The sequence below is a fragment of the Lampetra fluviatilis genome, chromosome 28 (genome assembly GCF_964198595.1).
Source record: "Lampetra fluviatilis chromosome 28, kcLamFluv1.1, whole genome shotgun sequence".
Classification (NCBI taxonomy): Eukaryota; Metazoa; Chordata; class Hyperoartia; order Petromyzontiformes; family Petromyzontidae; genus Lampetra; species Lampetra fluviatilis.
Window position 1 is genome coordinate 651,788 of NC_136302.1, and position 25,070 is coordinate 676,857.

The window sequence follows — 25,070 nt, forward strand, 5'->3', positions numbered from 1 at the left end:
ATGTACGGTCGGGAAGCTGACCCGCCAATGGAAACGCAACTTGGCCTGTCCGCTCCACGAACTAATTCTAATTTGGCAGAACATATTAAGTTTAATATTCACAAGCTGACAGAGGCGAGGGAGGCCGCACGGCTTAATTCGCGGGCTCGCCAAATTGCTAATGAACGGTTGCGGGCACGGAAGGTGTCCATGCACGAATGGAAACCAGGTGACAGGGCCTGGCTGCATTGCCCTCAGGCACCCTTGGCTACGTCGCCTAAATTGTTGAGACCGTGGAGGGGACCCGTGGAGGTCGTGCGCGTTGCACGGCCCCAGTGCGTTCAGATAAAGTGGGGAAAGCACCGTTGGTACGTTCACCCCTCCCGACTGAAACCGTTCTCGCCTCCATATGGCCTCCCCTTGTGTCGTGATGGCCGGGCGTGTGACGTGACCGGCGACCCAGAGGGGGAAATGTCTCTGCCTGATCCACACGTATTTTCGCCTGATCTGCTCCCAGGTGTCTCGGAACTGACAGCTGCCGATCACCGGCGGCCGGATCTCCGCGGCGGGGCCGGCCCTTTCAGGCCCGTTCCGCGCCGTCTGGAGCAGCCGGAACCGCCGGACGGTCGTCAGTGTCCCGCCCCATACGACGGACCAGCCAGACGGACTCGCGCCAGGTCGTGCTACTTTGCATGACCTGCCTCGTGAGGAGTCGGGGCAGTTGGAGCGCCTCGTCACTGCGTGTAGTCGCAGGGACGTGGGGCGCGTTCGTTTTTTGGAATTTGCTTGTATCGTGTTATTGTTGACTTTTCGTGTTCATTGTCAATCTGTACATAGTTATTCTTGTTGTTGTTGTTGTTATGTTACGGGGCACACTGGGGGGGTTACGGGTTTTTTTTGTTGGTTGTCGTCTTATCGTTGCGGTTGGTTGTTGTTAGCAGCCGGGAGGGCTGCGAGCTATGTGGGAGGGGGTGATGTAGTGGTGATACGCGCTGGGTGTATACGTCGTGTGCCAGCGCGTATGTACGGGTGTGTGTGTGGTGACGCGCGCTGACGGGGAGGAGCAGGCGTCAGTGCGCGGGTGGGGGTAGTGCTGCTGATTGGCTGTGTGCCGGTGACGCGCTGAGAGGGAGTGATCGGGTGGCAGCGCGGTGTGATTGGTCGGGGAGTGGAAACACGCGCTGGGCGGAAACGGATCGTAGAGATAGCGCGTGGTGATTGGGTAACTGAGGAGCGGTGCCGACGTTGAGGTCCGCATCCGCTCCGTCTCCCGGGAAGAAGAGATATATAAGGTGATGCACAGAGGAGTAGGGGGGCGGAAGTGGAACCATCTAAGAATGAAGACGAAGGTGCAGAGATAGAGCCCGGAGAGGAGAGTAATGGAGAGGAGAGGAGAGTAATGGAGAGTAGAGGAGAGTAAGGTATAAGTGTGTAGCCAGAGAGAGAGAACGGTCTACACGAGCTGAGTAATGTATAGTGTGTAGCCAGAGAGAGAGAACGGTCTACACGAGCTGAGTAATGTATAGTGTGTAGCCAGAGAGAGAGAACGGTCTACACGAGCTGAGTAATGTATAGTGTGTAGCCAGAGAGAGAGAACGGTCTACACGAGCTGAGTAATGTATAGTGTGTAGCCAGAGAGAGAGAACGGTCTACACGAGCTGAGTAATGTATAGTGTGTAGCCAGAGAGAGAGAAAGGTCTACACGAGCCGAGTATGCATACGGTGTAGCCAGAGAGAGAGAAAGGTCTACACGAGCCGAGTATGCATATGGTGTAGCCAGAGAGAGATGCAAAGTCTACACGAGGCGAGTGGAGAGTGTAGCAGAGGCGCAGAGTCTACACGAGACGAGAGAAGAGTGTAGCCGAGGCGCGGAGTCTACACGAGGCACAGAGAGCCAGCAGCACAGAATCTAAGAGAGTCAAGAGAAGCGTAGGGCGGAGAGAAGAGGTCACGAGTTGTACCGTTGTATGGTGACCGCATTGTGAAGAAGAGAGGCCACGCGTCGTATCGTTACAAGTCAAGATTTAATAAAAGAAGTGTGTTCCCGTCAAGGAGTTTCCTGCCGTAATTTTCCAATACTTCACATATATGGACTCAAACACACACACATCGACTCACACACACATCGACTTACACAGCCATCCCCGATGATGCCACAGCTAGAGCAATTTTGTCTCTCTGACGAGCCTTAGCGAGGAGCAGTTTGAAAACAAAGGTCTTCCCAGTACTGGCAGGTGCATCAGGGAAAAAAATACTCGATGTGTAGTCTCAATGTCTTCCAAGATTTTCGTGTAGGCTTCTATTTGTGCATCCAACAGCTTTGGTTAATTTTCTTAAATACATTTAAGAAGCTCTTAAGCATAATAGCATATTTCACGTAGAATCTCTTGAGTAAGGGCATGCAGGTTGTCCCTGTAGAGTGTTGGTAGTCCCATAGACGTGAGGTATTTTCCACCAATGGAGTGCAGTTTGTCCTGAAGGAGAATGAGGGCCTGTTTGAAGATGACATCATAAAAGTTGACATCGAGGTTTGTATTTTCTCATTGAGCTCCGTGGAGGATGTCCTCACTCATGCCCTCTTTGTATTTTTGCCAGAGTCCCATGTGGTTAGATGGGCTGCAAACTTGAAGATTTATGCAGAAGAGCAATATCAGTTGACAAGGGGACTGACCAACAGAAGCTTCTGTCATAGCTTTATGAAGATGGTGATCATGCGCAAGAATTGCACGAAGATTATGTTTGACAGACAACTCCTTCCACTGTGTAGAGGTCTTGGAAAGATTTGTGCCCTTTGGCAACATGGAGAAGCATTGGGATAAAGTAGCACTGCTGATTGTTGGGATGAACTGTGTAGACTCGTCCTAAGGCATCAGATTCCCCGTCAGCAGCACGTCGCCTCCATCTTTTTTTTAGCAGTCCATGTATAGTAGGAGGGAACTTAATGGTAGATCAGGTTGGCAGCAAATGGGTCACTTGGGCACAAAACAAAGAACGCCATCAGGGTGGTATCTTGTGGGGCCAGGGCCTGTTGTTGGGTATTTCCTTTAGTGACGGAGATGCGTTGACCATTTTGGAGGTGAAGTGCCAAATGGACGACTGTGGGGGAACGGTCATGGATGGGGAAGCCAAGAATTCAGCAAATGGCCTCATTGTTGCTGATGTATGTTCCTTGGAAAAAAAGTTTGAGCTCATGCACACTTTGCCCTTCTGTGTTTTTGTAAGGCAAAGACAGCCATGTCAGTGCCTTTGTTGATGTAAACATATTAGATGGCTTTTTTTAGAATAGCAGAATTTTACATTAAAGTGGGCCTGGAAGATCTTGCACAGAAGAGGGCAGTAGGGAACGATCCACCGGTTGTGCACCTTAATTAGCGAGTTAGTGGCAGGTCTGAGCGTTGTTTGAAATCCACCATGCTCAGTATTTCTGTGACGATATAGAGGATAGCCATCATGGGCCGACTGAGTGTCTTTCAAGTAGTTCCATGGATACCTCTTGGTACACCTGTGGTCTTGCATACATGGCACATTTGGATATAACTGGCCACATGGGCCATGGACCATTTGGTTGCCGACCACATAGAAAAAGGGCAGGTTCTTGATGGGGGTGAGGTAGCTCAGCACTGCTAAATGTGTCAATGTGACTTGCATTAATTGTTTCCCTCATTCATAGCGAAATGTGAGGATGAGGAAGACGACGTTTTTGCCACCCAATGGTTGTGCAAGTTACTGCTTGTCTATGCAAAGACGCCGCCTTCATTGGTCGTAATAAGCATCATGAGGTCAAAAACTTTGAGTTTTAAGACCCTCGCTAAGATGTCAGGTCTGTCTGGTGGCTTTTGGTTTGGATAAAGGTAAACCTGGATCTCCTTTCATTTGGGAATGCAAGTGAAGGTGATGAAGAGATGGAGCGTGGCATATTAGCCGATGTACGTCATGGCATCCAGAGTCTTCTCATGCATATATCTTGGTGGAGTTGTGAAGGATGAAGGCAAAATAACTAATCAGCCCACATTGTGACCGTTTGCATCTCCTTCAGCATTTATGGCATCCCAGAGATTAACATACTTGTTCACACGCAGGCGGTTTTGATTCAGTTGAATGTAAAGAAGGTGCTCACTCTAATGTTGGCATACTTATCGACAACATATTGGTGAAAGAGGTTGGCACACCATAATATGCGGTTTCCTCCTCTGTCCATGATCACGAAGGAAGATAAGTTTTTTTTAGAGGAGACAGTTTTGTGAGGATGTCTTTGTCCTGTAGCTTTGTAATTGGAGGAATGTTGACGTGATACCCATCTTGGCCTTGCGACAGGAAAATGTGTTATTGTAGGGCATCGTATGCTCTGTTAGTGTCAGGAAATCGTGCGATGGTGTTTTCTTGGTATGGAAGAACAATGTCTCTCTCACAATGTCCCTCACCGACCGTAAGAAAGCAAGGTCAACAATATTTAGGGCATTGAACCTCCCTGCGTGCTCCCCGCTTTGGTGGAAAGTAAATGTGCGGTATGGCAAAATATAAATGGGTGATGTTTCCACGACTGTAACAAAACGATAGACGAAATGCAATGGGCTGTAGCTAAGAAAGTCCCAACATATTCAGCAGTATAACATATTAATCAGCTTAGCAATACTACGTATCAGTAAAAAGTGTGACGTGAGCAATCGAATAGAAATGCATTGAAGAAATAAGCTGAAATAAGTCTATATTAAAGAACAGCAGTACGCAGCAGTGCATACCAACTGTGGTGGTACGTGGTTTCTCTACAGCAGTGCATACCGAATGTGGTTGTACCTGCTATCACTCCAGCAGTGCAAACCGACTGGTGGTACCTGGTTTCACTGCAGCAGTGCATACCGACTGTGGTGGTACCTGCTATGATTACAGCAGTGCATACTGTGTTGGTTCCTGCTATGATTACAGCAGTGCATACTAACTATGGTGGTACCTGCTATGATTACAGCAGTGCATACTGTGGTGGTACCTGTTATGATTACAGCCGTGCATACTGTGGTGGTACCTGCTTTCACTACAGCAGTGCATACCAACTGTGGTGCTACCTGCTTTCACCACAGCAGTAGATATGACTGTGGTGGTACCTGCTATGACTACAGCAGTGCATACTGTGGTGGTACCTGCTATGACTACAGCAGTGCATACCGACTGTGGTGGTACCTGCTATGGCTACAGCAGTGCATATCGACTGTGGTGGTACCTGCTATGACTACAGCAGTGCATACTGTGGTGGTACCTGCTATGACTACAGCAGTGCATACCGACTGTGGTGGTACCTGCTATGACTACAGCAGTGCATATCGACTGTGGTGGTACCTGGTATGACTACAGCAGTGCATACCGACTGGTGGTACCTGCTTTAACTACAGCATTGCATAACGACTATGTTGGTTCCTGCTGTGATACAGCAGTGCACACTGTGGTGGTACCTGCTTTCACTGCAGCAGTGCATACTGACTGTGGTGATACCTGCTATGATTACAGCAGTGCATACTGTGGTGGTACCTGCATTCCCTACAGCAGTGCATACCGAGTGGTGGTACATGCTTTCACTACAGCAGTGCATACCAACTGTGGTGGTTCCTGCTATCACTACAGCAGTGCATACTGACTTTGGTGGCACCTGCTTTCACTACACCAGTGCATACTGTGGTGGTACCTGCTATGATTACAGCAGTGCATACTGACTGTGGTACTTGCTATGATTAACAATAATATATGCCTAGAGTTTCCTGGCTGGCTGCTGCCTGGGCTCCTCTCTACCACAACAGTGACTCCATTGTTCGTGGCTGCTGTGGGGTCGTTGCCATCAAAAATAGCTGGGTAACTGGCTATATACGATTTTCCGTGTAACAAATAAACGTTAATTTGAGTTGAAACGCTAGAAGGAGTTCGGAAGACAGATGAAAGATAGCGACACCGCAGAGAGGGGAGTAATGGATACAGAAGACCGACTCAGTTATTTAATATCGCTCACACTTTTCAATTTGTTCTCCTGTTCTAATTATTTTGCCGAATATTCTTGAAATCCAAGAGAATATAACAAAAACTCAATAAATATTATCTTGGTATTTTATTATTATGATGTAAAAACGCAGACTGCTTTTAGTACTCCGTGTACAGGAGGGTCGTGAGAAAACTGTGAACATGACAGCAGTTTCCTTTTATTTTTCATTGCAAAGCAACAACGGCTCCAGGTATTTATAATACATTTCGGCCGATCATAATAACCACTGCTCGTCAGTGCAGCACTTTCACGTATCACTCAGTGCTGACGTTAGCCACGGCTGGGATTCAAACTCATGCAGCTGGGTTCACTGTTGCGGTGCTTGCCGTGATATTTTTCGTGCTGAAAAGTGTGCAAAGGACCGCGGAGAGACGCACGCTCAGATTTACTCCGAGGGGACAGGAAGAGGAATGCGTGAGTTGGAGAACGCCACGCAGGTTGGAAAACGTCGGATTCACTTTTGAGGCAAAGTAACGGCTATGGGGGGCGATGGCCGAGATCAAGGATGGAGTGGCAGCCAGAAGAGCGTGGCGACTTGTGGAGGAGAGATGACGTGAGCTCGAGTGGCCGGTGCCAGATGCACGGGGAGATGATATGGTGGCTCGGGGAGGCGCTTATCTGGCAGTGGATCGTTCCGTGACCGATGCCGATGTCTCTTGAAGAGAAATACGGCCACTAACCCGTGCCAACACTCGTCATCATCATCAAAGGCCTCGCTTGCCCAGTTGCCGTCCGGCCGACGTGAAATCTCCCCCCCCCCCACCACGAGGGACACAGCAATAACGCTGCCGTTATTATTGCAGCGCCTCCAACTCGTGCGGGACAGCAGCAGCGAGCAGCTGCGGTTGCTCAACAAGTAGCTGAGCGCGCGTGGGAGGAGAGGAGGAGGCGGAGGTTCAATCTGTTTGGGAATCTGCAGTGACGAGATTGGAAGCGTAAATGTCATGCGCACGCCTCTGCATGAACGTGTGTGCGTGTCTGTGTGTCTGTGGGGAGCGGTAGTGTAGCGGTTAGCGTGCTGCGCTACGAACACGGCGACCAGAGTTCGATTCCCATTCACGGTCAACACCAGTGACGATTATATGAACCGGTCCTGGGCCTCCCCTAGGTCGACTTAGCCTCAAATGAGTACCTTGTGTGGTGTGTAAACATCGCCACTAGGGAGACAAAGGCGGCCGGGCGTGGTGCTGCGTGTGTCTGTGTGTGTGGGGAGTGGTAGTGTAGCGGTCTACTCAGCCTCAATTGAGTACTTGGTGCGGTCGTGTAGTAAACATCGCCACTGGGGAGACAAAGGCGGCCGGGCGGGCAGGCGGGTGTGGTGTTGGCCACCCACCCCCTCGTGTGCGGTGTTGGCCACCCACCCCCTCGTGTGCCGTACTGGCCTTCATAGGTGCTCGCTGACAGCACTTGGGGGCCGTCCATAAATGATGTCACGCGTTTTTGGACGATTTTTTACCCCACCCCCCTCGTCACACGGCGTCACAAAAAGTCAGACCCTCCTGACGTCACAAAGCTCTCCCCCCCCCTCCAAAACTATATTTCAATTTTGAAAATTAAACATGCTTCAAATCGCTTTAAACTATTGTCATTGTAGAGCGTATTTAATGTGGCGCTGCACTCTGATGTTGTAGGGGGAAACACGTATTAAAAAGGAGGCGTTGGAAAGCTTAAATTTAGCATAAAATTCACTTGAAAATATTCAACGTTTAACTAAAACTGCAGATGTTCTGAATATTATATTGAAATTATCTTATAATTATAATATTAAAAGTAATTATAACTATAAAAAAATACTTGAAACTTTGTAGTAGAACGAAGCAAAATGGAGAGTACAATTATAACAATCACATATTAATTCCACAGAATGAAAAGCCCTGGTAGAATCATTAGAATCAAAATGTTTAATAACAATCATTAAAAACAATTTTTAAATGTATGCTTCTCCATTATCCCATGGAGAAGCAAAATACTCCTTCATGGAATAAATAAAAGGTGACCTTAGCAAATTTAAATAATGAAATAGTTAATAATGAAAATTAATCAAAATTAGTGTTATTTAAAGTTGCTCATTTTGATGTGACGTCACTTCGTCACAAATGTCTGACCCCCCCCCCCTAGGTGCGTGACGTCATTTATGGACGAACCCTTGCCCCAACAGTCTGTTAAGGCTACACAGATGATCTTTGTCTTTGTGTGAGTGTGTGTGGCACAGTAGGGGGCACAGGTGGTGCATCAGCCAATCATCTCGGTCATCTCAGTCAGTCGACGCGTGGCACCTGCTGGGTCTGCCCCGTGACCTCCTGCCAGCGGGCGTTCGACACTTCACGTGGCCTCAAGGTGCACCTAGCCTGGCACAAGCGTCGTGGTGACGTCACTGCCACTTAGTGGCGAATGGCGGTTGTTGTTGTGTCTTTGTTGATACTTCCCACCTTGACGCAGAAGAGGAGCGACACGGGGACCGTGAAGATGCAGAGCAGCACGGCGAGCGCAGTCAGCAGCCACTCGCAGGGGGCGACGCGCAGCGACTTTACAGCTACACACAAAGACAAATGCACAAAGACCCCCCCCGTAAAAGCCTTGACAGCCTGTTGGGGCAAGTGCTGGTGGCGAGCAGCACCGATGAAGGCTGGAACGGCACACAAAGGGGGTGGGGTGGCCAATACCACGCCCGGCCGTTTTTTCAGCTCCAGGCCCAGGACATATTCATATATTCGCCACAATTGTTGGTTTGTGAGCGGGAATCAAGCTCGGGTTGCGGGTTCATAGCGCAGTGCGCTAAGGGGACGTCCATAAATGACGTCACGTGATTTTGGACGATTTTTGACCCCCCCCCTTCGTCACACGACGTCACAAATAGTCAGACCCCGCCTCAAATATGACGTCAAAAAGCTCTTCCCCCACCCCCCAAAAAAAATAAAACATGCTTCAAATCGCTTTAAACTATTGTCATTGTAGTGCGTATTTAATGTGGCGCTACACTCTGATGTTGTAGGAGAAAACATTTATTAAAAAGTCTATTTAATAAAGTAGAACGTGTTGTATATATTTATTTAAAGTTGCGCATTTTGATGTGACGTCACATTTCTCAACCCCCCCCCCCCCTCGTCACACATCGTCGCAAATGTCTGACCCCCCCCCCCCCCCCAGGTGCGTGCCGTCATTTATGGACGGCCTCTCACCGCAGCACCACCACCGCTGCTCAGTCACACGCAGACAAACATCCCCCGTATAGCCTCATCAGACTTTCGGGGCAAGTGCTGTGAGCGAGTAGCAGCACCTACACGGGGGCCACCCACCTCCTCGTGTGCCCTGCCGGCAGCCTTCTGACGGTACAGTGTAGTGACATCGCGGGGTGTCGCTGTGTAGTGCCGGCCCTAGAGGGGCACGGTGAGCGGTGTAGCGACATCGCGGACACCACGTGGTGTGGGTGTAGTACCAGCCCTAGAGGGGCTCGGTGAGCGCTGATTGATAGCGCTGGATGGCATCGCGCTTGGCGTGTTGTTCATCCTGAAGAAACCTTCGTCTACGCGGACCTGGACCCAAGCTGGGGTCCGGTCCGTAGTAGCTTGTTACGGTGTAATTAGTGCGGTTAGCCTGGTGGTCACCACCACAGGTTGTTATTCTGTAAAGGGGCAGTTCGCCCGTGTGTTGGTGTTAAATAAATGCGTTGTCTCCAAGAGTACGTCTGCCACTCAACTGAACCCATGTATCGTGGAATCAATCGATTAAACGATACATGTACAGTACACGCCCAACACCAGTGACGATGTTCATAACTGGTCCTGGGCCTGAGCCTCAGATGAGTGCAAACATCGTCACTGGGGAGACAAAGGCGGCCGGGCGTGGTGGTGGCCACCCACCCCCTCGTGTGCCGTCTTCATAGGTGCTACTCGCTAACAACACTTGCTCCAAAAGCATGTTCAGGCCACACGGGGGATCTTGGCCTTTGTGACGACACTCACTTTGTTCTATATTACCAGGTAAGGCCCACTGAGCAACATCGGCCTTTTTTAGAAGCGACCTGGCCACAAGTGATAACGAAGTGGCCCATCATGTGGAAAGTTATAGCAGCCGAAAACTCGAAACGCGTGTTGTTGATCCTAAACACGCAGGGAAAACCCGAAGCACCCAGAGAAAAATCAACGCGACCGCGGGGAGAACACGCAAACTCCAAAAATACAGCAGGCGTCAGGGTCGGGATCGAACCCACGCACCTCCCGTGTACCAGGCGAGGTAGTGAACATCTCCTAGTCACCGTGGCGCCCCTGCCAAGGCTACACGTGAGACACGTGTGTGACTGCACACACACGTGCGCTTACGCCGCCGCGCACCTTCATCCGTGCGCTCCGCCTCCAGGGCCGTGTCAGCCGCCCGCTGCTCCAGGGCCTGGTCGACGTCGATCACCAGGGACGAGCTCACGGGACCGCCTCCTCCTCCTAGCGCTGCGTCCACGCGCGTGCCGCGCACAGCGCCGCTCTGCGCATGCAAAGACAAAGGCACCCCCCCCCCCGTGTAGCCTTTAATATACTTGTTGGGGCAATGGATGTATGTGTGTACCTCTTTGTTGAACTTCTTTCGCACCGTACATAGCCAACCGTGCTTAACAGGATGAAGGCCGGCACAGCGCGCGAGGAGGAGAGCCCCACATCTACATGACCCTCCGTATGAGCCATGGGGGTTATTTGACGATACTTTACCGCGCTAGTCAGCGCGGGTCAGCAAAGGGGGAGTCCAGGTCATGTTCCGAACCTCAGAGGTAATGTACCACTCATGTTAGCAGCAGGCAGGAATCAAATGCAGGTCGCCGTGGTTGGCAGTGTGCTAACCATTGCGCCACCGCTCGCCCCCACCACACTCACAAATGATACAATCACAGAGAGCATCTACCCCGGACAGCTCCTTGTCTCACCTCCGTTAGTTTCTTGCAGCTCCTCACGACACCCGTACGACAAGAGGCTACGTGCACCCAGCACCACCACCCCCACCCTCACCACTACCAACCACCACGCTTACCACCTCCACCCAGGACCAACTCCACCAAACCCGACTTCCACCCAGCCATCACCACCACCTGCATACACCCAGCTCCACCTCCGGACGACTTCCTCACCCTGGAGCCGCTGCCGCTCCGGGAGGTCGCGCCGTTGCGCGCCTCCCGCTTGGAGCGCCTCTCCATCGCTCCTCGCGAGTCGCCTGGGTCAGAGCCGCCGAGAGGACTGACGGGGCCCCCTCCCTCGTTCCTGCTTCTCCTGATGAACGATGGAGACGCCGGGGAGCGAGCGAGTGAGCGAGCGCCGTGAACTCGGACCACGTCGACGGAGAAGCGCTTATAGGCGCGATGGGAGGACGAGGATGAGGAGGGGGAGGGTTGGTTATGCAGAGCGGTGTCGCAAAACCGGTTGCGTTAATGAGTTGGGGAGTGAAGTTGGGGAGTGAATTATTCCGCGCGCGTTCCGCAGATTAAACGCAAACACAGGCAGTGGTGACCCCTCTCCTCCGCAATTCAGCACCGCCATGCGAGCCGATAGTGACTCCTCGCCGCGCGTTGTCATCGATCCACACTGCTGGATGCAGGCCTACAATCACCTTGGCAGGCACGGGGGTTGATTGGCCATACTTCACCACCTGGTCAGTGCGAGTTGATGAGTGGGAGGGGGTGGAGAGTGTGCCAAGGACTGGCTCAGATATGACGCTCCACTGATGTTAGATCGTAGGTTCAAAGCGCAGTGCGCCAACTACGAGGCTACAGCTGCTGCTTAATGGTTGCTATTGTACATTCCCATGACATGACTGTATGTCCGTGTGTTGAACTTCCTTCGCAACATAGCCAATTGTTGCGCTAATCGGAGGTGTGGGGGGGGAAGGAAAACAAACAGAACACAAAAGAAATTAGTTTCTCAATCTAGACATAAAAGTGCCTAATTCCAGTGGATTGCTAATATCGGAAGATATAGCGTTCCAGACGGCCGCAGAAACGCATCTGTAAAGCGAGCGATGTGGTGACGTTTCGACTTAAAGCTTTCGTGACTGCAGGGATTAATCTTCTTGGTTTTTTCGGTAAAGTCACGTAGAATGGAAATAATAAAATAATAAAAATATAACATAATAAAATAATTCTCACGACGTTTCGGCCACAACGCAAGCAGCCGTCCTCAGGTGAAGAACAGGTCTGTCGAGAAGACAGTCTGAATGACAACCCCAGGCTTGGAGCGTCTTTTTTAAGCTGGGATGGAGGTGGAAGAAGAGCGCCTTGACAAAAGAATTTGCATATCGAGAGGAATTTAGCATTTTCATGGGAAATGCGTAGGAGGTGGGCGGGGGGGTTTCAAAGTCATATTATGCCCATTATGCAGGATTAGCAGCATCAAAGGGAGGGGGTAGGGGGTAGCATTAACAAAGGGAGGGAATGTTAATAGTATGTAGAAGCAATGGAACATGTCAATGGGAGAGCGACGACAGGAGACCCGCAGCGGAGCAAATAATACAGTCAATTCCAGTGAGTGGACTGCGGTCTGAAAGTCACCGTAAACGTGAACAACAATCAGTTAAGATCCGAAATGGTTTATTACGTCCTTCCAATGATTGCTGAGCCAGAATCCATCTTCTCGGTTGAAATTGTCTCTGTGTTTGTATATGTGGATCGCCTCATGAACGAATCTCTCATGGTCGCCAGATGGCTTGCAGAGAACCTCTGTCTTGGAGAAGTCAATGTCACGTGAGCCCACTGAATTGTAACAGTGATCTGCCATGGCTGAGGTGTTTGTCCTACCGTGTTTCAGGTCTGCTTTATGTTCACGGATGCGGTCTGAGACATGTCATTTGGTTTCTCCAATGTAACTGCTACCACAGAGGCAACTTAGTTTGTAGACGCCAGGGTACTGTATGTCTGGAACCACGTCTTTTACAGACGGGACCAGATCACGGATTTTATGTACTGTGTTGAATCGGACCTGGATCTTGTGTTTAATCAGGATTTTGAAGATCTTTTTTGTGACCCCAGCAATGTAGGGTAAGGTGATGGTTTTGAAAGGCTCCTCATCAGCAAAGATGAGCGTTTTGAATTAGCTCAATTAAAAAAGAGGGATGACATTGTCATCCTCTCAGCTGACAAAGGCAATGCCACTGTCATCATGGACAAAATAGAATACAACAACAAAATTCAAGAACTACTCAACGATAGCAGCTATACAAAAATAACAAGTATAACCCGTAAAAACAAAGTTTTTCACTATAAATCCTTTATATGCGTGGCGGCTAGAGTCCTCTCGTCCTCTGACTTGAGATGGCTGCCACCTATGGGTCAGATGATTGCATGGCAGCATTAAGCAATTGGTAATTAAATATAATATTTTTGTCCTAAAAAGTGTAAGATTTTGGAAAAAAGATTTTCAAGAACATTTATTGTCACGCACAACGAGTCTCTGTGGAAAATGTCAGCTCAATTGGATCACGGGAAGTGGGTTAAAAAACGACCGAAAGATTTGCACGGTCCTAAGCAAGCAAGCAAGTGAACTTAATATAAAGGATTTTAAAAAGAGACCCCACCAACAGCCTCGTTACTAAAACCAACAAAATCATTTCTGATTCAACCGCATTAATTGATCAAACCAAACAGTTCTCGTTGAAACCTTCTGCAGCCAGGCCACCAAGATTATATGGCCTTCCAAAGATACATAAAGAAGATATGCCTCTTCGTCCCATTGTCTCTACTATCAACTCCCCCACATACAAACTGGCTCGTTTTTTGTCTGAAATCCTGTGGCCTTTCACTGGAAAAACCACCTCTGCGGTACTAAACTCCACTGACCTGGTATCGACAATCAAGGGAATTTCCCTGTCCCCAGACGACCTGCTTGTCAGTTTTGATGTGGTTTCCTTATTCACCAAAGTTCCTGTACCTGACACCATCGCAATCATTGAAGACTTGGTTCATCAAGGACTGAATACTGGGGTACCCCCCCTGGTGAGACACTGCTTAACCAATACATATTTCACCTGGAATGGAACTTTCTGCAAACAAACTGAGGGCACCCCAATGGGCTCCCCCCTATCTCCGGTTGTAGCCAACGTTTTCATGGAGAAATTTGAGACTGACGCCATCCAGACTGCCACTCTACGCCCGACCTTATGGGAGAGGTACGTAGATGACACTTTTGTCATCTGGCCACATGGCCGGCCTGCTCTAGACCAATTCCTCAACCACATCAATTCCATACACCCAGCCATCAGATTCACCATGGAAGTCGAAAAAGATGGCAAGCTACCCTTTTTGGATGTCCTAATTAAAAAGAGACCTGATGGTTCAATGAGCCGTTCTGTCTACAGGAAAGCCACTCATACGGATGCTTACCTAAAACCGGATTCCCACCACCATCCATCCATCCCAGAAGAACTCCCTCATCAAGACTCTATACCATAGAGCCCAATGCATCTCCGACCAGGAACACATTGCCAGTGAACTCAAACACGTACGCCAAGCTCTTAAGGCTAATGGTTACTCCGACTACACAATCCGTAAAGCCATCACTCCAACCATCAAGAAGGATCCTGTTGAGGAGCCTTTCAAAACCATCACCTTACCCTACATTGCTGGGGTCACAAAAAATATCTCCAAAATCATGATTAAACACAAGATCCAGGTCCGATTCAACGCAGTACATAAAATCCGTAATCTGGTCCCGTCTGTAAAACACATGGTTCCAGACATACAGTACCCTGGCGTCTACAAACTAAGTTGCCTCTGTGGTAGCAGTTACATTGGAGAAACCAAACGACATGTCTCGGACCGCATCCGTGAACATAAAGCAGACCTGAAACACGGTAGGACAAACACCTCAGCCGTGGCAGATCACTGTTACAATTCAATGGGCTCACATGACATTGACTTCTCCAAGACAGAGGTTCTCTGCAAGCCATCTGGCTACCATGAGAGATTCGTTCATGAGGCGATCCACATATACAAACACAGAGACAATTTCAACCGAGAAGATGGATTCTGGCTCAGCAATCATTGGAAGGACGTAATAAACCATTTCGGATCTTAACTGATTGTTGTTCACGTTTACGGTGACTTTCAGACCGCAGTCCACTTACTGGAATTGACTGTGTATTATTTGCTTCGCTGCGAGTCTCCTTCCACCGCTCTCCCATTGATATGTTTCATTGCTTCTACATACTATTAACATTCCCTCCCTTTGTTAATGCTACCCCCTACCACCTCCCTTTGATGCTGCTAATCCTGCATAATGCATGGGCATAATATGACTTTGAAAACCCCCCGCCCACCTCCTACGCATTTCCATGAATATGCTAAATTCCTCTCGATATGCAAATTATTTTGTCAAGGCGCTCTTCTTCCACCTCCAACCCAGCTTATATATAAGCTCCAAGCTTGGCAGTGTCTCATTCTTCACCTGAAGACGGCTGCTTGCGTTGTAGCCGAAACGTCGTGAGAATTATTTTATTATGTTTTATTTTTATTATTTTATTACTTCCCTTCTATGTGACTTTACCGAAAGAACCAAGAAGATGAATCCCTGCAGTCACGAAAGCTTTAAATCGAAATGTTAATAGTATGTATCTGCAGTAACTAAACCACCACGTAAACAACTAAAGTATAAACTACATAGTATCATCAGTATACTAAATATACTCTTCAATAAGCTGAGCTACTAACAGTAATACATTACAATTCTACGTCACAAAAAATATATGCTTCCAGCTAAACTTTATTCTCTTACATCACACGGGTATACCTCGTACTATATACTGCCATAGACAAACCCAACATTAAATTATATACTGTATTACGGTGACTTTCAGACCGCAGTCCACTCACTGGCATTGACTATATATCTTGTATTCTCCACAGGGAATGGATTCTTTTCTCTGCTGCAAGTTTCCTACCACCACTCTCCCATTGACATATTTCGTTGCTTCCTCTTAGTATCTTTCACGCGACGGTCAATGGTATAGTGTATAGCTGATTGTATAATAGTAAATAGTATGCAGTTGTAATGTTTTATACAATGTAAAAAGTAATATATAGTATCGTAATTGTATAGTGAATATACAGCAGTGTGATATACAGTAGGGTAAGTAGAATAATACAGTGTAATATTACAATGTATAAGGTATAGTGGTGTATTATAATAATACAGTATATAATTTAATGTTGGGTTTGTCTATGGCAGTATATAGTACGGGGTATACCAGTGTGATGTAAGAGAATAAAGTTTAGCTGGAAGCATATTATATTTTTTGCGACGTAGAATTGTAATGTATTACTGTTAGTAGCTCAGCTTATTGAAGAGTATATTTAGTATACTGATGATACTATGTAGTTTATACTTTAGTTGTTTACGTGGTGGTTTAGTTACTGCAGATACATACTATTACCATTCCTTCTCTTTATTAATGCTACCCCTACCCCCTCCCTTTGGTGCTGCTAATCCCGCATAATTCACGGGCATAATGACTTTAAACCCCTCGCCAAACCTCCTACGCATTTCACAAGTAGTACTAATCGCATATCTGAATTTCCCATAAATATGCTAAATTCCTCTTAATATGCAAATTATTTTGTCAAGGCGCTCTCCCCCCCTCTCCATCCCAGCTTAAAAAAGATGCTCCAAGCCTGGGGTTGTCATTCAGACTCGGTCTTCTCGACAGACCTGTTCTTCACCTGAGGACGGCTGCTTGCGTTGTGGCCGAAACGTCGTGAGAATTATTTTATAATGTTTTATTTTAATTATTTTATTATTTCCATTGTACGTGACTTTACCGAAAGAACCAAGAAGATGTGGTGACCGTCTTTGTTCAAGGGCTAGCCAGAAGCCGCTGATGCGAGGATGACCGGAGTTTGCGTGATGGTTTATGCTCTTTAACGAGATCAGCGAGGTACTGTCGTTAATTTATGGCAAGCGCTTTGTGTGTAAATGCGTGCCGTTCCATCCACAGGATGCCCACTGTTCGGGTACTTTACACCAACCGGGCAGCAACAACGGACTGCGAACACCAAGGGATGCCACAGAACCCCGCACAGAGAGACGCTCCGAGTGCTTGGTCCGGGGGCCGTATGAGCATGGTGGGGATGACCGGCAGTGCGTGAAGTTGAGGTGTGCTGGAATCTGGGGTAACTGCTTTGTAAAAAATTATTGCAAAAAGCCCGCGACGCGATTATTACCCACAGATCTTCTCGGTTGACACTCGCATTCCAACATCTATTTAACTCTTTACGCGCAATCTGTTTGTAAATATATTATATATTCAGGGGTTGGTCTCTTTAGAGCGTATATGCTGTCAGTTTCCTGCCAAGTCAATTGCATTTTCATAAGTCGAGAACGGCCAGGCATAATTGTATTGGAATTAGTTTTTACAGTTTCCGATTGGCTGTTTGTATGTACGTGGATTGTAGAGAAACCTTTCCTAAACCGACTTGCTCATCTGTGCTTGGTTGGCCTCTAAATTTGCATCAATGAAACATACATATGCAAAGGGAAGATAAAAAAAAGTTTCGCCAACGTCATTCAGTGAAATTAACACGTGTTGTTGCAGAGACAGCAATGAATTTGGTGGCAGATCAGGAGCAATTATAAAGCAGTGGATGTTGTGTCAATATCAGTGGCCCCTCGCAAATAAAAAAACGAAATCCAGGACCTCCATTGTTTCTCCAGGAATTGATCAGAGATCCTCCAATCACAACTCAAAGCTTTACATAACATCATAAACAAGGATCTATTTGACAATGTAAACCAAGTATACGACTTGTAGGTGCAATGGCCTAAGGGCTTTGTGAATCAATGTTTTTTATAGCAGAAAACTTGACCAATTGAGATTTTTGGATTCTCAACTGCAGGATATGGCCCATAAAAGGTCGCTGGGCTACTCAATGTTAGGAGTCAGCGGCATTCTCAAGCGAACCCCGTGGTGATCGCGGTCAGTGCTCGCTGTATGTCCTCATCAAATGTTCTCACACACAAATCACCTTGCTACTCAATACATCACCAAGGTGGCAGGAGCAGCAGCACTTAACCCATATATTTACCAAGGTGAAACAAAAAATTGGAATGTAACTTTGTTTAAATGAAGCTGACACTTTATTATTCTATCTCGCACACCACGATCATCAAACAGCAGCAGCAGCCATCGTAAAGAGCATCATCACCATCATGAACAATGATCAGTCACCGTATTCACGTACAACTGTGGCCTCTTCCGTCACCGTCTGCACCAATTTGAGCAATGAGATTTTTTTTTTGCTCCAAAGTTTTTGATGGAAATGCCATTGCACCCCCACCCCCCACCTGACAGCGTGAACCACGACGGGACTGCACGGTAGAAATGCCTCAGAACCCACAGCACCGTTGCCCTCACCCCGGCCGCTCTGGGCCACCCTCAGACTGCGGGCATGAGTCGAGACAGTGGTCCGATGTTCAATTGCAAATGCGGCCGTCATTCCTGTTAAAAGTGGTGGAATGCTGGCTACAATCGAAAACCAAAAAGTATGGATCCTTGCAGTCACTAAAACTTCAAATCTAGAATCGAAGTGAATTGGACCTTTAAAACGTCTGAATCTTTTTAATGTAAAACAATTAAATTTTGGCATATGACATCATTCACGTGTCTACATTTCTATTGTACATAAAAGGCCACGCATCTTGTTAAACGAACTATACAGACAAGATGCAAAAAGGTGTTCTCAAAACAGAATGCCGAATTGATATTCATCGCGTTGACAGGTAACAAAATATATTTAACATGTTAGAAAATTAACTTAATTTGTGCAGTGGAAGAAATCTGGGAAGCGAATCCCATGCAGAAAGATGCATTGCTAAATGATATATCGTGTTCTTTCATTGCTGTCATTCTGTCAATCTTAGGAAGCACCTGCTACATCAAATTAACGTGCTCGGTGGTTACACAAAACTAGTTAAACCCCACGTAAACTATTAAAAACAAACTACATTCGTGTCCATCACGCCAACTTTTGGTCAATGATGACCTGGACACAGGCCCACGCATGGTCCATAAAACTACGATTCAGTTAGACAAGAGAAGCACGTGCGGGACGCGGCCTACTCGGCATTCTGGGTAGCTGCGTGAATAAGTAAGTTGCGCATGTCTCGCGGCGGTCTCTCCGGCATTGCGAGCTCGGCTCGCGATGGTGTCGTCATGGAGATGAGTGGCATGTGAGGGTGTCACCGTGAGTGGTGCGTGAGGGTGTCACCGTGGAGGAGAGTGGTGAGTGAGGGTGTCACCATGGGGGAGAGTGGTGAATGAGGGTGTCACCATGGGGGAGAGTGGTGAATGAGGGTGTCACCGTGGGGGAGAGTGGAGCGTGAGGGTGTCACCGTGAGTGGTGCGTGAGGGTGTCACCGTGAAGGAGGGTGGTGCGTGAGGGTGACACCGTGGAGGAGAGTGGTGAGTGAGGGTGTCACCGTGAGTGGTGCGTGAGGGTGTCACCGTGGAGGAGGGTGGTGCGTGAGGGTGTCACAGTGGAGGAGAGTGGTGAGTGAGGGTGTCACCGTGAGTGGTGCGTGAGGGTGTCACCGTGGAGGAGAGTGGTGAGTGAGGGTGTCACCGTGGAGGAGAGTGGTGAGTGAGGGTGTCACAGTGAGTGGTACGTGAGGGTGTCACCATGGAAGAGAGTGGTGCGTGAGGGTGTCACCGTGGAGGCGAGTGGTGAGGGTGTCACCGTGGAGGAGAGTGGTGAGTGAGGGTGTCACCGTGGAGGAGAGTGGGGTGACTGCGGGGGAGGAGACACCGAAAGAGCAGCCCGAGCCGAGAGAGCGTCCTCCTGGGGACCGCGAGCACTCAGCGATCGCTGCGCCGCAGGGGATGCGTCGTTCACGTTTTACTCTATTAGCCTGAATCGCAAAAGCCAAACACATTAGTCCGTACCACCATGGCCTTGAAATGAAAAATGTTAGCTTTAAATTGGCATGGGAACTAGTTACCTATTGGTAGATATTGGGTAACAGATAACCCCTTCAAAACGTATTAACACAAACTAATTTAAAAAAAGTGTAAAATGTTGCAGGCACGTGGAATCCTGGGCAACCACACTACCTTGTCCACAAGATAGTGTGTGTGTGTGTGTTGAGCTAGGGATTCTGTGTGTGTGTGTGTAGCAGGGGCGGAAGAGGCTCAGCTATGAGCCTGGAGTCCCCGTTCAAAGCCCGAGTGCTGGAGCCGGGACTGCTCAGCGTCGTTGCCGCCCCGGTCTGCGCTTCTTCTTGCGCACGGGGTCGAGCTCCTTGAAGGTCGCCTCCTCTGGCTCTCCTTCATCCTCATGCACCTTGTCTGATGAACATCACCAGGGCCCAGTCAACCACCGTAATTAGAAAACCACAGAGCCAGGCCCGCGAGCGTTTCGTCAACAACACAGGCTGCCCATCAACGCACGCCTAGTGCAGGCTCTGCCGTTCCAGGCTCTGCTCCTCCCCAGCCGCCTCCGCCATGCACTCAATCCAACACGGACGTTTTACAGGTGACCAAACATGAGACGGCAGAGTGAGGAATATGGACCCAATGGGTTGTATACAATCGCATATTGGCCATCTTTATCCCCAAGAGCTACGAGTGAATGAGAAAGGCAGTTCCAAATCGGGCAAACCCCATACGACAAACCAGTGACGTAAGCTCATTTGGCTGTGACTCCAGTTGACATAAGAGAGTTGACTGCCGTGAGCTTGTCACTCCAACTGGATAAAAAATGACCTCAGGAATCAAGCAACAAACCTGCGTCAGCCACTTCGCGGACCACAATCGACTCCAGCTCCGTGGTGCATCTGTCCAAATGCTCCACCGTCGATCGCAGAATCTTACAGACTGCAAAGTGCATTCCGACATGCACACACGCAAATACCACGCGCGCACACACATGGGGATCATCAGGGATGGTGAGGTCAACTGCACGGTCATCGCGCAGTGGTCGACATGCTCGTGGAATCCTCCTCCACGGAGCCTGGAAGCCAACGCGGTTTCCCATTGCACAAACCACCAATGCACCAGAACGATAAATTATTTGGTGATGCTGCGCAAGCAGAACATAACAAGAAAACCACACGTTAGTCAATCACACCACGGCCTTAAACCTATCTAGAAGGCGACGTTTCGGGCAACGGCCCTCCTTCACAGCGCAGAGAGAGGCCAGAGAGTCTGCGTTTACAATTGCACGTCACCTGTGCACCGTGGCAACTAGCCGTGTGGCTCAGCGGCGGAGAGAGAAGGCTCGCGATTGCAAGGCTGCGAGTTAAAATCCTGGTCGATTCTAAATGTGGAGGGATTTCGGGGAGAACATGCAAACTCCAATTATAAAGGCGTCAGGGTCGGGATCTAATCCACGACCTCCTGTATACCGGGCGAGTAAGTTCACATCTCGCCACCGTGGCGCCCCATAACCTCCCTCACGAGGCACCGTGACTGTATCTGAGTGGCATCGCGGGTTTGGTATCGTCCAGATAAGGTACTGGATACCCGGCACCAAGGAGTCTGTGATCCGATGTGAAAATGCAGTGCACTCACTGTCTTCGGATTGACAACCACCAAGATTCACAACCACACAGATTAACTTGCTCTGTAAGGTTCCGTCTGCCAAAAGATGGACTGCAAATCACATTTAATTTAGGGAGTAAATAAAGTAAACGGTGTTCAAAGTAACCTCTTTAAAAGGAGTTCGGAGCCTTTACTCTATGACAGGATACAGTTTTGATTACAAAGCGGCACTTCTCCAAGATCCATCATCAGCAGATGCGAATCATTAAACCGCATCCGCACAAAGCGGGGCAGATGCAGATACCTGATGCACAAATGGAATATTAGAAAATCTCCGGTATGCGACTGTGGTCATCCAGAATAGACCCTATAACGTATAATGACGCAATATCGGTGTCGACTATCAGCCACCTTCGTCCCTCCTGGCCGTGACGACGCGTCCTGCCAAAGCCCCGCTCACTTCTCTTAGCAGCACTTTTGATGATGTAATTGATGTTGTTTTTGCTACTTTGCCCAAGCTTTGATAAAACGGACTTATATAAACATCTTGATTAGAGAGTTACATAAACATGTATACAACTTTTCACTTAATTATATGTAGTAGCTTGCCCTAACCATTTTCTCAATTTTGCACTCCTATCGTTTTTTTTATTGATTGCTGTTGTAACTGGCTGACCCACCCCCATACTGGACATCTGCAAAAAATAGCTTCATAGCTCATCGGATTCCTCCTTGCAGTCTAAATAAATATTTTGATTCTGATTAATCTTCGGACACAGAAAGCAAGAAACTTAAAAGGACATCATAACTAAATCAAGGCGAGCAGATATTTGACCCCGATAGCGGGCATGCAAGGAGGAGTGACCCTTACCATCCCACCGCAAGCTGGTGCGCTGCTCGCACTCCAGATGCTCCACGTGCTTCATCGCGTCCTTCAGCTCCTCCCGACGCATCTCCAACTGCGCGTCGGTGCGCTCCCACAGGTGCAGCTCTTCCGATTGCCGGAGCTGCGCCGTCGCCTTCCTCATCGCCGGATCCACCAAACGACGAAATTCGACAACGTAGTCGTGATACTGCGCCATCCTGGACACGTGGCCCTGGGACTCGTAGTGACCGCTCACGGAGATGCCGGACGCTCCATAGACAGCGGAGTCGACATTCAATCCGGGTTTGCTCGCCGAGCCGTACGCGTCCCACTCGGCGGCATCGACGTCCTCCTCCACCTTCACGAAGCTCACGCCGCACACGCCACAGTGCTCGTGGGTCAGCCGCGCGAGTTTGAGAACCGTTTGTCCTGTGGCTTCCTCCCTCAGTTTGGCGCTCAGGGCCATGGCAAACTGTAGGGCTCGCAGGGCCGCTCTCCACCTGCGCCGAGCCTTCTGATGCATCCGCTCCTCCATCTCCTGCCGCGTGGTCAAATGCTGCAGCAGCAGCTCGCTCCGCTCGGTGTCCTCGTACTCCTCCCCCTCCTCCCCCCTCTCCTCGCTGTCGCCGTTCAGGAACAGTTCCGGGTTCGAAGCGGAAATCCCCGACTCCTCCGGGTCATACTCAAATTGCTCGGGAAATCGGGAGGCCAACAACCTGTGGTAGAAGAAGCCACGCCTCTGCGAGCTCCACACGCAGTCGTAGAGACGCTCGTCATCCCTTTGTGTCAGAAGCACGTCCAGGATAACCGTCACGTCCCTGGGTCCTTTGGCCGCGTCGGCCGCTTCCAAGCAGCGCAGGAGACGTGTCGGCAGCCTGTCCCGTCTCTCGGGCGAGAGGTGCTTGCTGGCGTTCCTGACGGCCGTGCGGATGCAGAACTGGAGGTGCTCCCTCCTCAGGATGTGGATGTTAACGAGCATGACCAGGTACAGCACGACCAGGCGCTCTGCTGCTCCCGACTCCACGCAGAGGTCATCATTGCAGGCTTTCAGCAGAAACTCATTGTGCTCGCCGCACGCCATGAGGGCCAAGAAGTTGACGTGCCTCACCATTCTGTTGTAGCCGGAAGGTTGGTGCTGGCCTCTGCTGAACTCATGAATAGCCTTGAAGATGTCACTGTGATGTTTTACCTGAAGGGGTGAACAATTAAACAATGTGAGAGTGAGTGCCGGAACATCACACCCACGTGTTTTCTCAGCGTGGGTTATGCTGCAACAATCGTACAATACAAATCGCAAAAATGCGCTACCAACTCGACGCGTACGTTGCCGCGGCCAATCTTTTCATTCATAATTGAGTTTTGGCTCGGAGACAGTTGCTGAATTTGGTTGTGTGGATTGTTCTTCAACTTACTGGTGAGCCGCAACTTTAAATGTTTGTGCACCACGTGGACATTAAATTTGTTTGGCCGTGTGCGGTGGTGTGGGGTTTCTAATGACACGCAGTTGGCCAGATAATTACGCGGCTTAATCCAACAATCTATTACGGTTCAATACACACCAAGACACCGTCCACGTATCTATTTGGAGCCAGATGTTATAGCCACATCCTGGGCGCTTAACCCTTTGATCAACGGGGACGTTTTTCTCACCATCAAATTCCGTTCCCAGAGCATGGCGCTGATTATGGCAGCCTCGGCCGGTTGGTGCACCCTGTTTTGTCTGTTAATTCAGCGTTCTGCCAAGTTTTTTGGAGTTCTCTAACAAGAGATGAACTTTTAAACATTAGGGAAACAACCCCTGTGGATTTATTTCCCACTTTTCTGCTTCCAGCGGCAGAATTAGTGGGCATTCTAGTCAAAGCCGCGCTCGGCTTTGCTCAAGCAGTGAAACGCCGCCGAAGGGGTAAACGGGTGGGGGCTCTAGCACGGCTACGCAGACGCGGGATCCGAACAGTGCTTTCAAACTTTTTCCTCTCCAACGTACGTTCACTGTGCAACAAAATGGACGAACTTCAGCTACTGATAGTGAAAAACAGAGACTTTTTTCATCTTCTGTCTTGTGCTTCACGGAGACATGGCTGTGTGATTTGATCCCGGATACTGCATTACAACTGGCAGGCTTCCAACTCGTAAGATCGGATCGGGACATAGCACTCTCCGGCAAGACGACGGGCGGTGGTATTTGTTTTTACATTAACAGTGGCTGGTGTGTAGATGTAACAGCGATTCTGTAACATTGTTCTCCGGACCTGGAATCATTTTTTAAAAACTGTAAACATTTCTACTCGCCTCCCGAGTTCGCGTCGCTCATTTTGGTCGAAGTTTATTTGCCGCCGGGTCCTCAGGTTAAAGAGGCCCAACGCATGCTCGCCGACCAGATTCTGAGTGTGGAGCGAGAAAATCCGGATTCCCTGGTTATCGTACTCGGCGATTTTAACAAAGGTAATCTCAGCCTCGAACTCCCCATATACAAACAATTCATTAAATGCCCTACCAGAGAAGGGAACACTCTGGATCACTGCTACACTACAGTCAGTAGAGCCTACCACGCCATCCCCCGAGCAGCACTGGGACACTCTGACCATGCCATGGTCCACCTGATTCCTGCATACAGGCAGAGACTAAAGCTCTGTAAACCTGCTGTGAGGACATCTAAACAGTGAACCAGTGAGGCTATGGAGAATCTGCGGGCGTGCTCGGACCGTA

The 25,070-nt window shown here is 49.0% G+C and overlaps 2 protein-coding genes across 6 annotated transcripts in view; both read right to left on the minus strand.

The window, feature by feature from the left end:
* Positions 1-11,177, minus strand: part of LOC144942651 (stomatin-like) — a 42,989-nt gene extending 31,812 nt beyond the window's left edge. Inside the window, exons 1-3 of the mRNA XM_078869449.1 lie at positions 11,112-11,177; positions 10,333-10,477; positions 8,431-8,534 (exon numbers count right to left, since the gene is read on the minus strand). Coding sequence (XP_078725575.1) covers positions 8,431-8,534; positions 10,333-10,477; positions 11,112-11,177 — 315 coding nt within the window. The remainder of the gene's footprint in view (positions 1-8,430; positions 8,535-10,332; positions 10,478-11,111) is intronic.
* A 6,899-nt stretch (positions 11,178-18,076) lies between these two features.
* The window catches only part of TRANK1 (tetratricopeptide repeat and ankyrin repeat containing 1), a 54,887-nt gene continuing 47,893 nt past the window's right edge, over positions 18,077-25,070 (minus strand). For all 5 annotated transcript variants that reach the window (XM_078869488.1, XM_078869486.1, XM_078869487.1 and 2 more), the window contains 3 exons: positions 22,371-23,553; positions 20,744-20,833; positions 18,077-20,305 (listed from right to left, as the gene is read on the minus strand). In XM_078869488.1, coding sequence (XP_078725614.1) covers positions 20,205-20,305; positions 20,744-20,833; positions 22,371-23,553 — 1,374 coding nt within the window. In that variant the 3' untranslated portion in view covers positions 18,077-20,204. The remainder of the gene's footprint in view (positions 20,306-20,743; positions 20,834-22,370; positions 23,554-25,070) is intronic.